Here is a 15434-nt window from a genome sequence, read left to right on the forward strand (position 1 = left end):
TAGTCTTTTTAACACTTTCTGTAAATGAAAGGTTTTTCTTTGAGCTTTTATCTTTTATATGTCATTGTTACAACCTTGTTATTTTAGAAGCATTGCATAAAAAGAATGCCCTGAAGTTAGTAGTGCTGTATAAAGTAGGAAGGACATTAAAAATACAAAATAAATTGTGGTGTATAAATTCAAATTCTTCATTTGTGTGAGGCTGAATTGTTATAGATATTATCAGATATTTCATGCTTGAAATAAATGAATTAATTACAAACTGCAGTGAGATACATAATACTTCACCATTTCTTTATGAAATATCTAGAATCTGAAGAGATAGAAAGCAGCTTAATAGTTGCCAGAAATTGGGGCAATGGGGAAATGGGGAGTGACTGATTACTTAATAGGTACAGGATATTCTTCTGGTGTGATAAAAAAGTTTTGAAACTAGAGGGAGGTGGTGGTGACACAGCATTGTGGATGCACTAAATGCCACTGAATTGTACACTTTAAAATGGTTAATTGAGTTATTTTTTATTTTTTTGCTGTACGCCGGCCTCTCCCGTTGCGGAGCACAGGCTCCGGACGCGCAGGCCCAGCGGCCATGGCTCACGGGCCCAGCCGCTCCGCGGCATGTGGGATCTTCCCGGAACGGGGCACGAACCCGCGTCCCCTGCATCGGCAGGCGGACTCTCAACTACTGCGCCACCAGGGAAGCCCTGAGTGTTATTTTAATGTCACCTCAATTTAAAATAAGCTGACAAAACAAATTATGTTTACATATCCAAGTTTAATGTATAAGCTTACGGGTGAAGATTAGGTTTAAACTGGCATAGATTTTAGACAATTGATTTCAAAAAATCTGTGACTTGCTCATTTGAGGTCATTTTAGAAGATGCAAAAATGTTTACCTTAAAGGATTACTTTATTTCAAAGTACTATTTCTTTCAAAGTAAATCTTTTGGTTATAAAGTAGTATTCACTTGCAAAACCCTTTCATTACCTAGATATTTTTAGTCTAAAACAGGTAGGACAGGTGAGAAGGCAAGAAAAATAAGATCTTTTTATAAATTGAGTGTCTTGTTTGTCCTTTTCTTCAGCATGCCTAGTTAATCTCTATGAATTTCATATATCCCTTACCCATTGGCTAGAGAATTATCCATCTAGGGTTATGCAGACAGATACAGTAACACTCCATATCTAAACATTCCTTTCTTCCTTTGGAAATGTCTCCACACAAAAAGGAAGACATCTTAGACTTGAGACCGTCTTGGGTTTTAAAGAGAAAGGTGACTCATGATTGAATGATTGTCTATTTTTAAGGTTTGCTTTCCTTTGGGTTTTAGATTTATGTCTTCAACTATCTTCAGGGTCTGTCTGATGATCGTTGAATTCGACAACAGTCCTCCTAGTACCTATCTTGTTTCCATGTAGCAGTGGAAAAGTCTGAGGCTTTTAACTATTTACAGCTGTTAATTAAACAAGAGAGACATCCATGAGAAATGCGAGGAATGGGATGGAATCTTGGTGAAAGAACAAAGATTACATGCCCGGAAATCCATTCCCAAACACAGAGACTTGCATCTGATTTTGTTCCTCTTTTAACTGTTAACATGCCTTAATAAAGGCACAACATTCTGATGATTATGGTATCTTTGGAAACTGTTTCAAAATGAAAACAAAATAAGTTAGAAGAAGAAAAAAAAGAAATCTGATTTTATTCTAAGAATTTGAAATAGAATGATTTAGTCAGAACTGGGCCTAATTTTCTTTCTTTTTTAAAAAATTTTGGCTGCGCTGGGTCTTTGTTGCAGTGTGCAGGCTCTTTGTTGTGGCGCATGGGCTTCTCTAGTTGCGGTGTGCAGGCTTCTCTAGTTGCGGCACGTGGGCTCTAGAGCCCGCGGGCTCAGTAGCTGCGGTGCACGGGCTTAGTTGCCCAGCGGCATGTGGGATCTGAGTTCCTGGACTAAGGATCAAACCCGCGTTCCCTGCATTGGAAGGCAGATTCTTAACCACTGGACCACCAGAGAAGCCCCAGGGTTTTATTTTCTACCTTTACACTATCTTACTTTTTGGTTGGGTGTGAGCAAGTCTATCTAGCCTTTTAAAAATGTCTCTGTTTCCTCATCTGCATATTGGAGATAACAGCAACTACCTCCCACCATTGTTAGAGGCAATAAACTTGCAGTAACTGTCAGTAAAGGCTTAAAAAAATATGAAGAACTGTATAAATAAAAAGAAATATGATATTATTGTCATTAATAAGAATGATTAGCTCTAAACAGTGTTATCTCAGGTGGTACACAATAAATGTCTGAAAATGGTGTTTACATACTAGATCCTGTTATAGATTCTTAAAGTATGAATCAACTAATTATTCCCGTGTATTCCTGCACACTTTTTATCTTTCTGTGTTTATTCTTTTAAGAAATGCTAAAGCCAACTTGGCTAATGGTTTTTAGACTTTTGTTAGCCATATTATCCCTTTGGAAAGTTACATGTATGTCCCTTTGGAAACATTATTTCTACAGATGACTTTTCACTAATAATTCTATAATGTATTTTCATCTGACTTCGTCTTGGACTATGATTTTTTTCTATGTTGTGTGTTGAAGGGTGAAACTTGAAATATCTTGACTTTGTATTATGTTTACACTCATTCTTTCAGAATATATTAGCCCAAATCTATTATTTTACATTAGTCTTAATTCCCGTTATGTTGATTACATTTAAAAATCTGATTTAAAACTTCTAAGATTTTATATAGTTTTTAATCTATTTAAGCATTTTGGGAAAATTAATTTATTCATTACATTGAACTACTTAATTTAGATATATATTGTCATGGAAAAATGTACTTAAGGGATAGTTGTATGTGTTTTTTACTTTTGGTCTTTTAGTTCCAGCGTGTTGTCCTTTTTGGTTTTGTTTTATTGCTTTTTTCTTTAATTTTGCTTACCAGAGCCAAAGCCTTAGTAGAAGAACAACGCCTTTTGTTCCTAGGGTTCAGGTAAAGGCCTTGTCTGCCTGATAGAAACTAAAGTTGTGTTTTAACCCTTATTTGTATGTTTTTGGAAAATGCGTAGTAGGAAAACTTTTTTTGGTGTGTTGCTCCAAACCATATTATTGACTTTCAAATCATTTTATGAGCCAGCTTGTAAAATTCTGCATGGGGATTAAAATACAATAAAAATTTAAAGAGACAATCTTTGTTAGTGGTTTTATATGATGGACTGAATACTGAAACTCATAGGTTTCTGGTTGGCATTTAATGTAGATTCCACTTACATTGGTAATATTGACAGAAATAGCTGATTTGATACTGTTGATATATTTTCCTTTATTACACTAAGGTTGCTGTCTCTTTAAATCATTCATTATATCACTTAACATCTACTTTCTCTTGCATTTTCCAAGCAATAAGTCCTTGAGGAGATTGGCAAATAAATTTGTACCTTATCTAAAATATGAATTTTATGCATATTATATATAAGGCTCCACTTTTGGAAAGTATATTATTTTGAAAGAACAAAAATCTCAATCCAAATAAAATGTGTTGGGTTTATTTTGTTTACATTTCATAATTGTAATTCCATTTAATTTTACGTAATACTTGGGTACAAGTTGTTTGCCTCTTTTCATTAGGAAACCCTTATATGGTAAAGTAATGTCAACAAAGTTTTTTTTTTTTTAAGTAGTATTATGCTTTCCTTGCTTTGCTGCATGTTTTTTTTTTTGGTTGTTGCTGTTGTTGGTTTTTAATATTCATTTAGTTTAAATTTTAAAAATTGGAGTTGTTCTGGTTAACACTATGCAGTGTAAAATATTTACTTAGACTTGGGTTCTGCTTGGGAAATTTAAAAGTGGTTACATGGAAATTGTATTAAAGCAATTAAAATGATATCAAGATTTTTATTAATGAAAATGAGGTAAAATAAGAAGTATATTATATCTAGAATTGTGGAAACACACTTGTTTTATTTTGAAGAATCAACAGATATATTCTAATCATTCATTTAAAAAACAGAGAAGATATTTAGGAATGTGATAAAGAATCTAGCAAATAAAATAATTCTTTTTTGATAGTTTGAAGTGGATATCTATTAAAAACTTCAATGCAAGTCCTGTAATATAAAATGAAAATTAAGGCTATTGATCAAATGCCCAGTGTGACAGTTTATTAAAAGGTATACTTTTGATTAAAAACTCAGTAAAATTAAAGTGTGCCTGTCTCATATCTATATTATTTTAATATTTATATATCTGTAAAGTATAATTTAATAAACTGTAAAGTATTAATATGAAAATATGAAAGCCATATGCCTAATATCTGTGTGAGAAATGAATATTTGGTTTACCATGGCATAAGAAAATCTAAAAATAATACTATTTATCAGGCATTTGAAACACATATCTTAAATGTTTACCTGTAATTATTTTAAAGAAGCAAAAATATTGCCCATGGAAATGACGGCAAAGGTAATCTCAATCCCTGAAAAAAAAAAAAACTCACAGAAATCAATGATTTGCTCCAATAACTATGAGCTTAGTCTAATAATACTTTTTTCTTCGTTTTTTAAATGTACTGTTTATTGGAAAACAATTTTTTAGCTTTTCAGAAGTTTTTAATATCATAGAAAATAAAGCCATAAGGTTTTTTATTGATATAGAAAATAAAGAATATTAGAAGTTAATGTGGTTTTCGTCACAAATTTAGAGGAACCATGGTGCTCTCTGACAGCACCTGTTTCATCTCATACATGAGACACTCTAGTATTTCTTACTTTTTTTTTCCCCCCTCATATCTTTTGCCAGAATGGTCTCCTTTTTCCATCTATCCTCATCTGTATCTTTGTTCTACTATTGTCAGGCAAGCAAATATTTGAACTTTTTCTTCTTTTTTTATAGTAATTAAAAGAAATTTTATATTGGACTATAGTTTACAATGTTGTGTTAGTTTCAGGTGTTGAACTTTTTTTTCCGTTTAAATGTCAGAGGCGATTTTTTCAGGTTGTTGGTCCCCTAGTCTAAGGCAGTGGTTCTCAAGCTTTAATGGCAATGAAAATCACCTGGAGCACTTGTTAAAATGCAAATTCCCTGGGCCCCATTTTGATTCAGTAAGTGAAAGGTGGGCCACAGGAATTTGTAACTTTCCAGAAAATACTGTCGTGGGAGTTTTGTGAACCACAGTTTAAGAAACACTTGTCTAGAGTCTGTACTTATCAACTCGATTCAGACAACTTTTTGTTACACAGCCTCAAGGTAATACCTGTGTTAAACATAAGGACTTAACATAAAGGGAAGTAATCATCATTTTTAAAATTTAAATGTTTGAGGACTAATTCCGTTTGACCGAAAAGAAAAGCGTATAAATAATTTTATATACTCTTCTGGGCCATTAGTCTTCTGACTTAAAAGTCTTGCTTGGCCTCTCATTCTCTAAGATATGAAGTGAGGGACTCAACAAAGCCATATTAGAATTGGAACTGAACTACTGATATATCATACGTATGTATTTATTTGTATGATTTTTATGTAGATGGTCTATATTTATTTATATATTCTGGAGCCTGGAGCCTGGCCCAGAGCTGACTGTCTGCTTTGGAGAAGAGAGGAAGGGACTGACATAAGATGTATATTTAAGTTTTTTAAACTACCGCAAAGATTGTAAATCCAAGTTAAAAGAAAAAAAATCAAACCATTGAATACACACACACACACACACACAACACACACACACACATATATACATATATAAAATGAAAAATACATATTACCTAAATAGAAATTTTCCCCAAATTCCAAATTTCCAATTCAATTTCAGTTTCAAGATAGTGGTCAGAGATGTGCTGAATTCTGAACCGAATGTGGATCAGAGCCATAGTCATCATAGATCCTGATATGGTAAAATCAACTAGCTAGGTGTGGGAGTGTGAGGTATGTGTGTGGGAGGTGACAATTGTTAAGTCAAATGAATTCAGCAGCTGAATGTTAAGTTCTAATCCTTAATTATGGCGTAGGCAAATTATTCTAATTTTCTCATCTCTAATTATAAAATATACCCTTATTATTCTGAGAATAAATACATTTGCTTCACAAACAAAAAAAAAGACTTTATGTCTGCGTAAGAAATTTTAAAAGACGAATTTATTACAGTTTTAAATACAAAGTTAAGGAGTAGATTTACTAAAGCTTCTAGTAATTCCCAGTTGCTTATCATTTTTGAAAGGTCTTTGCTGTGGTATAACATAAAACATTTGCTTAAAAATTCCCTATGAATGCCATATAAAGAGCTTATCTATTCAATTCATTTTGAGCACTTATTCTGAACTCACTATTGTAGGGGAACCAAAATGAACTACCGTGATTCCTGCATAAAGGTAGACACAAAGCAATCCTATATAAAGTCCTTAGTTATGGTAGTGTAATTATTATGTGCATGTTAATAAGCTATCAGATTAGATTATAAAAAGTTCAAGTGATTTATCAATCAAACTAAAATATCTGAAATAATTTCTCTGTTCATTGAAGTTATTATAGCATATCCTTTTACCTTAACTGCAATTTACGAAGTGAAGTTTATATTCTGTGCTAATATTAGTGTAAGAGAATGGGGCAAAGATTGGGAATGTAAACATTACGTTACAATAGTAAATGTTTAAACTGATAAATGAATATTTTTGCTTTTCAGATAAAACTATGGTTTGACAAGGTTGGTCACCAATTAATAGTTACAATTTTGGGAGCAAAGGATCTCCCTTCCAGAGAAGATGGGAGGCCAAGGAATCCTTATGTTAAAATTTACTTTCTTCCAGACAGAAGGTAGGAATATGAAACAAAAATAAATGTTCTTGAAAATAAATGAGAAATGTTAATAGCAGGAGGTGTTTTGATTCTGTATCATTTATTTTACAATATCATGGCAGTTAGATAATTATGAAGTTTAATATAAGCATAATGATTCTTAAGAATCAAAATAGTGACAGTAAATACTTTGAGATTGTTTTAAAACCTATGTCAAATGTTTATAATATAGATTATTTTATTAAATATTTTATATTGTGTGGCTTCTTAAATAATGTATTTTTAAAAAATCAAACTCATTAAAATTATGCTACTTTAAGTCAGTGCTTTTTTTTTTTTTTTTTTTTTTTTTGGTGTGGTATGCGGGCCTCAGCGGCCATGGCTCACGGGCCTAGCCGCTCTGCGGCATGTGGGATCTTCCCGGACCGGGGCACGAACCCGTGTCCCCTGAATCAGCAGGCAGACTCTCAATCACTGCGCTGCCAGGGAAGCCCGAAGTCAGTACATTGTTAACATAAACTACAGAGGCAGAAAGCTGGAAATGGTACTAAACGATACTCATCATGTTCCTCTACAATTTTTACCACCTTTTACTAAGATATTATTTCCCTATATTATGTAAAATTAGTGAATGTGCTTTATATTTTACCACCCATATCACCAAGGAATCTTTACTACTGGGCCTAGAATCAGCTACCTAAAGTGTCCTTTGCTTTGTGTCCATGCTAATCAACATACATGATATTGATCTACCCTGATATAAATAGAGGAATCAGGATAGGAGAAATAGCTTATCAAAAATCATATAATCATTCTTAATTTCAGACACGTACAAAATAGAAGAGATTATTCAATAAGCATCATGAAAAAAGAAAGAAGTAATGCACCAATTTCCCTTTCCCCCGCTCTTCTGCAACACTGGTTTTCAGGACTGGGCTTGTCATTTTTCTCAGGTTGGAAGCAACTGGGCACAGATGTGATCTTAAACTTATTTATACACGTTTGGACCCTCTATTACTCAGTTCAAGTTAAAAGTCATCAGTGTTGAGTGCCAAAGTATCATCTGAAGAACAATTTCAACAAAGAAAATAACAAAAGAAAGAAAGTAGGCAATTAGCAAAGGTCTTACACTTCATTTGATATATATTTTGAAATAAAATTTGTAAAATGAATTAGAAAATGTGCAAGGGTGCCATAGCCTCTTAAGCTATTAGAAGCTGTGCCATATAATTTAATCTTACAAAGTTGACTCGAAGGAGGTTGCTTTCTAACAACTTAGGTTGTCTTTTGGAGAGGGATACACTTTGAACTGCAAGGGAAGAAGAGGATATGCAATAACTTAACTCAATTCCAGCTTAAACTTCAGTTGGATGACAGATGTCACAGCCATATTACCTACCATCCTGGATGGAGGCCAAGTCTCTTGGCTTCTCAGAGCACAGTTTATTAGTCTAAGCATCCTTAGAATGCCATCATAAAAACTCGCAGAAAGTGCTGTATTCCCACCTGTGCTTTTATGCACACACATAACTTAAGTTTCTACTTATTCAGACCTTTGAAGAAAAATGCTTGCTTTTCAAGGTGATAAAAGTCTCTCAAATTTTTGGTTTTTGGTCGACTACTTGTGTTTAGTTTTATTTTTTATACCTCCCCTCACTTTCTAAGCAGATAGAGGTCAAATGGTAGGGAAAGTCCCTTTAAAAACTCCTTTATATTCCAGATGTAGGGTTTTTATCTTTTCTCAATAGCAAAGAATGTGAGAAACATGTGGATATTTTTTCTCAAGATTATTTCTCAGCTGAGTTTTCTTGACAGTTATCAGGAATTTGAAGAATATTTAGGCAAGTTTGTAGCTCACTTTATTGATAGAGTTGTGTCAGGGTTTTATCCTTAACGGAAAAAAGAATTCTCTGGTCAACTCAAACAGCTACATTATCATCTCAACTTTTCTTTTTTTTTTTCTGTTGACACAAGTTTTTACACATTAATAAAGGACTATTTGTGCTTTTGGTATGAGTTATTTCTTTTTTCTTGACAATTTCTTGGGAGAAAAACTACAGGTCCCAGGAAGCCCATGGATACCCAAATCTGCAATGCTCAAGTTGCTTATATAAAATGACATAGCTCTGCATCTGTGGATACTGAGAGCCAGCTGTACTTGACTAAGTAAACAGAAAAAACAGTTGATGCCTTTTTATTGATAAGAATTCCTGGGGCTTCCCTGGTGGCGCAGTGGTTGAGAATCCGCCTGCCGATGCAGGGGACACGGGTTCGTGCCCCGGTCCGGGAAGATTCCCACATGCCGCGGAGCGGCTGGGCCCGTGAGCCATGGCCGCTGAGCCTGGCGCTCCGCGACGGGAGAGGCCACAACAGTGAGAGGTCCGTATACCACAAAAACCAAAAAAAAAAAAAAGAAGAATTCCTGGAGGGACAAGTGAGGCTACATAGAAGGAATTTAGTCTAGAATGTCAGTATGTCAGTTAAGCCATTCAAAACATTTATTTTCTATATAATATGCTAGGTACTCTAAAAAATAGCTAGGTATACTCTAACACTCTTTTTTATAACTTTTAAAATATTGGTTTCCAGTCAAAATATATTTTTCCCTTCATTTTGAGTAAAAATATCAAATCTTTGCATGCTGTTAAATCAAATGGAAAACAAAAGTACTGGTAACATGAAAATAAATAGAAAAAGGTTTAGTTAGATTTTTAAAAAATATTTTCTCAACATTTTAATGATGTTAGAGATCATTTGTCTATTTTATTATCCTTAGGCTGCTATTTTAAAATATCTCTATAGCATGCTTACTGATCTTAGTTTTTAAATAATTTTAGCAACTTTTCAGTATTTGACTTATACAGAATGATCTTATTTTGAAGGCTTTAGTTATACTTCTTGAAAAGAATAACTCATTTACTTTTTTTTGTAACTTGCTGAAGATAAGGTAACTTTCCATGGTTCTTTCCATGGATTGGTGCTTCAACACACACGATTGCCTTATTAAATTGTAATCATTTAAGGTAGGTTAGTGAGGAACTTCAGAGATTATCTAGTCTCCCTCCTATCCAGGATTAGAAACCCCCTCTAAAATAGTCATTCTTTGAGAACTTTTTTCACTCCTTAAGAGGAAGTCAAAGCTTATTCTTCTGTTTTCTTTCACCTTGCAGTATAAACCATTCTTGGATTAGATTGCAAGGTTCCCCCTAAATGCTTTCTTCCTGACCTTGGTGGAAGGAATTTTATCTCTGACAGGGTTTCATAATTCATTCTTTAATGGATAGAATATAAGTAGATGCTTTATAAATATTTGTTAAAATTTTAGAAGGAGGAAGTGACAAGAGTCATAAGTCATAGTCCTTGTCATTACTTCTCTTATTTAGGTATTTTTATTTACAGTACCACTTCCTTTTCATAAATTTGAATGGAGATAAAATTTCCTACATGGATTTCCAAAGTTATTTTCCTATGGAGGCCTTAGAAATTAATAAAGATACATTGCTTTAAAATGACTTTCTGCTACATTAAATATATATGCTTTGGAAACATACATGTTCTTGATTAAGTCAAATCCGTATTAAACATTAAGCTCTGTATTCACCTGGGAGAAGTTGCATACCCTCCCTAATTTGGAGGCACTCTGTCCCTTCTTAGTTCTCCCTGCTTCCTATATCCCAACACTCTTAGAACTGTGCTGTGTTGAGAGAATTTGTAGAAGTTAATATGGTTCCACTTGGAGTTCACTGGCACTTCTCACTTCAAATAGGCTCTTCTAATAGCTTAACATTGCCATCCTAGATGATTTTCTTCATTCCTATTCAGACATTGATCCTCTCTAATAAGCTAGAGTAGTGATCTCCAAAAAGAACGGATGTACTCAGGAGATGTATGAAACAATTCAATGGAGCTCATAAAGAAATATTTGAATTTTCATTTTCACCTATCTTTACTTCCTATTTTTGTATATTTACCAATGAATATAATAGTACAACAATATAGTAATATGTACATATAATTTGTGAATATATGTATAAATATATGTGTATACAATGGAATGCATAATCAAAAGCATTCACTTGATAGAAATATGAAGTCAAAAATATGTATGAAAGCTTCTGAGTTGGAACTTCTATCAGGATGGCCAGCTTGCATTTCCAGCCCAGATTATAGCAGCTACCTCACACAGAAATAATTTTACTATGTTTTTAAAGACTTGATAGATGTCAAGTGAGCAAGTATGTATTAATTATACATAAGTGAGTAACTTGATAAGATGTAATTACAATTGCTTATTAGCTAAACTATATGGATGTAAAGTTGTGAACACAATTCACTAGACTTATTGTACAAGGGACTTCTGTTAGTTTAAGTGAATAGTATATTGGTTACAAATACTAAGTACACTATTTGCATTTGCATATGTACAAATACTAAAAGTAACATGATATGTAACTAACAGGTTAATTTCCAATTTAAAGGTTTCCAATAGGGCAATGTGTTAAAAAAAATTAGAGTTAAGATTTTTCAGTCTGGTTTTATTTAGAATTTGAGAAAGGTTAAGTTTTTTATTATCTATCATGGAAAATTTTCAGATTTATTGAAATATTTCTACTATTAAGTCATACTTATAAGGTGATATAATTATATACCTTATAAATTTTAATAGTAATTTTAAAGATTACAGTATATTTAAGGTATGATAAATTTGTGGGAAAACTTCACTTAACTTCTTTCCTGAGAAATTTTAAATTAATAAATTTTAGGGCAAAAGTTAAAATGAAGATTTATGTAAGCTCATATATTCTTATTTTTTTCATAGTGATAAAAACAAAAGAAGAACTAAAACAGTAAAGAAAACATTGGAACCCAAATGGAACCAAACATTCATTTATTCTCCAGTCCACCGAAGAGAATTTCGGGAACGAATGCTGGAGATTACCCTTTGGGATCAAGCTCGAGTTCGAGAGGAAGAAAGTGAATTCTTAGGAGAGGTATCTGGAACTATTTTAAAGCTTAGACTATTCATGTCATCCTGAATACTTTTGTTTATATGGCTATCAGTAAAATATTATATTTTGAATAACTGAAACACCTAGACATAATTTAACAGAATGAATTTAGCTGCTGTTTTAAGAAAAAACTTATTGATGCCTCTATAGTACATGTATTTCCTTTCAGTTTACTGAACCAATTGTACAACTAGTAATTAAATCATTTATTTATACATCATTTTTTCAGCCCTGTACTGTATCTGTAATGTGCTAGGGACTGAGGTATCAAAGGTCAATAAGTTATATTACTTTCTTCAAGGAATTTATAATCCACTGGGATACACACAAGTGAGTGAACAATTATAACTAGTATGGCAGATGCTCTTTCAGGGAAAGTGCAGTAGGAATACATAATTGCTGTGCAGGGAAAGGGAAGTGGTCCATGGGAGGATCCACAGAGAAACTGGAATTTAGCATAGTCAGGGGAAGTAAAGTTCCTGCAGAGGGAATAACAATATATTAGAGTTGCGGGGGTCTTGGACAACTGCATTGAAACGGGAAAGGAATGTGGTAAGAAATGAGTCTTGAGGGTTAAACTGACACCTGATCATGTCCCTTCATGTATCATATTAAGAGTTTGGATTTTATCCTGTAGATAATGGGAACAAAGGACAGGTTTTAAAGAGACTGGCTTGATTGCATTTGTACTTGAGAAAAATATTTCTAGCTGTAATGTGGAGAATGAATTGGAGAGGGGTGGATGAGAGGCAGTTTTCCCGCTATTAATGTACTAAGAGAACTGCTTTCAGTTTTTTTCAGTGTGGTTGGTTTTCCTGAGTAAATTAAATGTAATACCATGGGAAAAGCAACAATCCATAGAAATATTGAACTGAATGTTGTTAGCTAAGGAATCAAAGAGTGGTAAACCAGTTGGAAAGGAGGGTAACATAATGGCTATAGGAGCGGAGATTAGCGCCAGCTGCCTGGTTCTGCATTCCTGACACTACTACTTCCTGGCCTTGGTCCTTGAGCGAGTTATTTAATATATTTGTACTTTAGTTTTCTCTTCAATCAAGTGAGAATGACGGTAGTATGCAATTCAGGGTTAGAGTGAGAAATGTGTGTGTGTGTGTGTGTGTGTGTGTGTGTGTGTGTGTGTGTGACCATTTGGAACACAGTGCTTATAATTTTGAAAATGACTAGGGAAAATTTAGGAAGAATGAAGACAACCTTAGTTGTTTTACATTTTTACCTCCCATAGCTAAATAGTGATTTATCATTATATAGCAGTTCTCATATACTTAAACCAGACACTGTCATATTTGCACATGACTTTAAAAGAAAATGAATCATTTATTTCTATGGACTGATTTCCTTTGTAAATTTATTAGATATTCATATTATAACATGGTTCATATTAAATATCCATTCTTTTTTTTTCTTTCCTGTTTTGAATTCTTAGCAGCATTATATGTTAAACAGAATTTTAAGTAAGACAGCCTTTGACTTATATTATGGCTCTTTCACTAACCAATGATGTGGGCTTAAACAAGTTTTTTAACCTTTTTCAGCCTTGGTATCCTTATTTGTAAAAGTTGAATAATAAGACCAACCTAGTAGTTTTTTCCTGAGAATTAAGATAACATATGACATGGTTCTTAACACACAGTAAGCACTTCTAATTTGTTTTCAATCTCTCCATTTCAGAGTTTGTAAAGGTTATATTAATGAATGTAAATGAAAATGTTTTTTAAACTGTAAAATGGCACATATATACCAGTTATTATTACAGACTTTTAGTAGTAAGTGCTATTTATGTAATAGCATATTTAACAGCCTCTAGCAGATAGGTGTTCAAGGGTCTACAAAATAATTGTCTTAGATATTCAAAGCCATTAAATCAATAAGAAGTTATATATACTTATCTCTTATTTAGTTATTGTCAAACATATGGGCAATTCTGCAGCATAACCTTGCTTTTGACCTAATAGCATTACTATTATAATTATCATTATTATAATGAAACCATTTAAGAGAATTTTTGTATTATTGTCATAAGACAGTCCTTTGTCTCTTGGCTTTGTAGATTTTAATTGAATTAGAAACAGCCTTATTAGATGATGAACCACATTGGTACAAACTTCAGACCCACGATGTTTCTTCATTGCCGCTTCCCCACCCTTCTCCATATATGCCACGACGACAACTACATGGAGAGAGCCCAACACGGAGGTTGCAAAGTAAGTTTTCAGTAAAATTTATTGTACCTTTATTGAATTACCTCGAATGATATATATGACATAGAATTTGAAGATACCATTATGGGTATTAACAGTCATCTGTTAGTATTTTCACAGCTATCATTGAAGCTTTTACATTGTTTTATACACTCAACTGTATACATGTAGTATTCACTCATCACAGTATGACATACAATGAAGCATAGTTATGTTTTAATTTTACCTCTTAGAATCTAAAATATAGGAATGAGATAGCTAATGTACTAGAATTTGGTGATGTACCTGTAGATATTTGAAATTATGATTTCCACTGTCATTAAGCCAAGTATTTTATGAATATGTAGGATAACAAGTATAGCATAGTGGTTGAAACCATGACCATGAACATTACTCAGACAAACCTGAGTGTAAATATTAATCCTCTCACTTAAGAGTTGTATGACTTGAGGTAGGTCATCTCTCTCTGTTTCACTTTCCTCATTTAGGAAATGGAAATAATAGTACCTACATCACAGAGTGGTTCTAAGAGTTAATCTCTGGAATGTAAACTGATGTTATTGTTGTTGTTGTTATTATTATCAGTGTTTGCATTTTACTCTGAATTATGCACAGTCCAAACTATAAAACAGATCAATCCAGAGAATCTTAAAGGAAACTCAGAAATGTTTTCCACATTGAAAAGTGGCATTGTTGGTTTGATGCTCCTCCAGCTCAAATTTATTTGCTTTTTTCTGGTGAATCTTATTGAAAGGTGAAGGGGGTGCTTTTTGCTTTGGATAGTATTCATGGGATAATTTTATCTTCATGGAGCCATCATGTTTCAGGTTTAGCAACATTTTTGTCAAGTAATGGAGAACTGATTGAGATTAACCAAATTTCAGAAGTTTAAATTTATAAGCATGAATGCCATGTCATCATGGCATCAATCATGGAAAGTATACTTGGCCATATAACAAATAACTCTTGTCTAAATGGATCACACCCTTTCTGCTGAATAGAGGGCTAAATTACATATCAGAAGGCTGTTTGTTGAATAGAGAATTAGAGCAAAACATTGGTCTTATGGGATATTTAGTCATAGGAAAGCATAGAGAATTATCTTCACTTCTTTTTAAAATAATGTCTCTAATGACTGGAATTTTATTTCCATTGGATAAAGTCTCTTACCCTTGGAGGGCATTAATTTAACATTAATTTTACAGCGCTCACTTTTTTCGGCTTCCTCACAGAGTAAACACCTACTCACCCTTATTTGCAGTTGCCATTACAACGTCCTTTGTTGTATCTACATTACCCTGAAATTTATGTGGACTAAATTCAGAGTGTCGGCTCTTTCTGGGCACTGTAATCTATTCAGTACATTGTCTCTAAATCACAATGTGGGATGGTGGGTTACTACATGAAGTTTACTAGT

General features: G+C 33.3%; 1 protein-coding gene across 50 annotated transcripts in view; it reads left to right on the plus strand.

Annotated features, from left to right (window-relative positions):
- Positions 1-15434, plus strand: part of RIMS2 (regulating synaptic membrane exocytosis 2) — a 552349-nt gene that overhangs the window by 293473 nt on the left and 243442 nt on the right. For 31 of the 50 annotated variants that reach the window (XM_059042514.2, XM_059042509.2, XM_059042507.2 and 28 more), the window contains 3 exons: positions 6677-6807; positions 11609-11780; positions 13867-14020. In XM_059042514.2, coding sequence (XP_058898497.1) covers positions 6677-6807; positions 11609-11780; positions 13867-14020 — 457 coding nt within the window. Of the gene's footprint in view, positions 1-2947; positions 2996-6676; positions 6808-11608; positions 11781-13866; positions 14021-15434 lie in introns of all 50 variants that reach the window. The other 19 variants (XM_059042501.2, XM_067018079.1, XM_059042521.2 and 16 more) reach the window with 1 other exon arrangement.

Source organism: Kogia breviceps, chromosome 17 (genome assembly GCF_026419965.1).
Source record: "Kogia breviceps isolate mKogBre1 chromosome 17, mKogBre1 haplotype 1, whole genome shotgun sequence".
Classification (NCBI taxonomy): Eukaryota; Metazoa; Chordata; class Mammalia; order Artiodactyla; family Physeteridae; genus Kogia; species Kogia breviceps.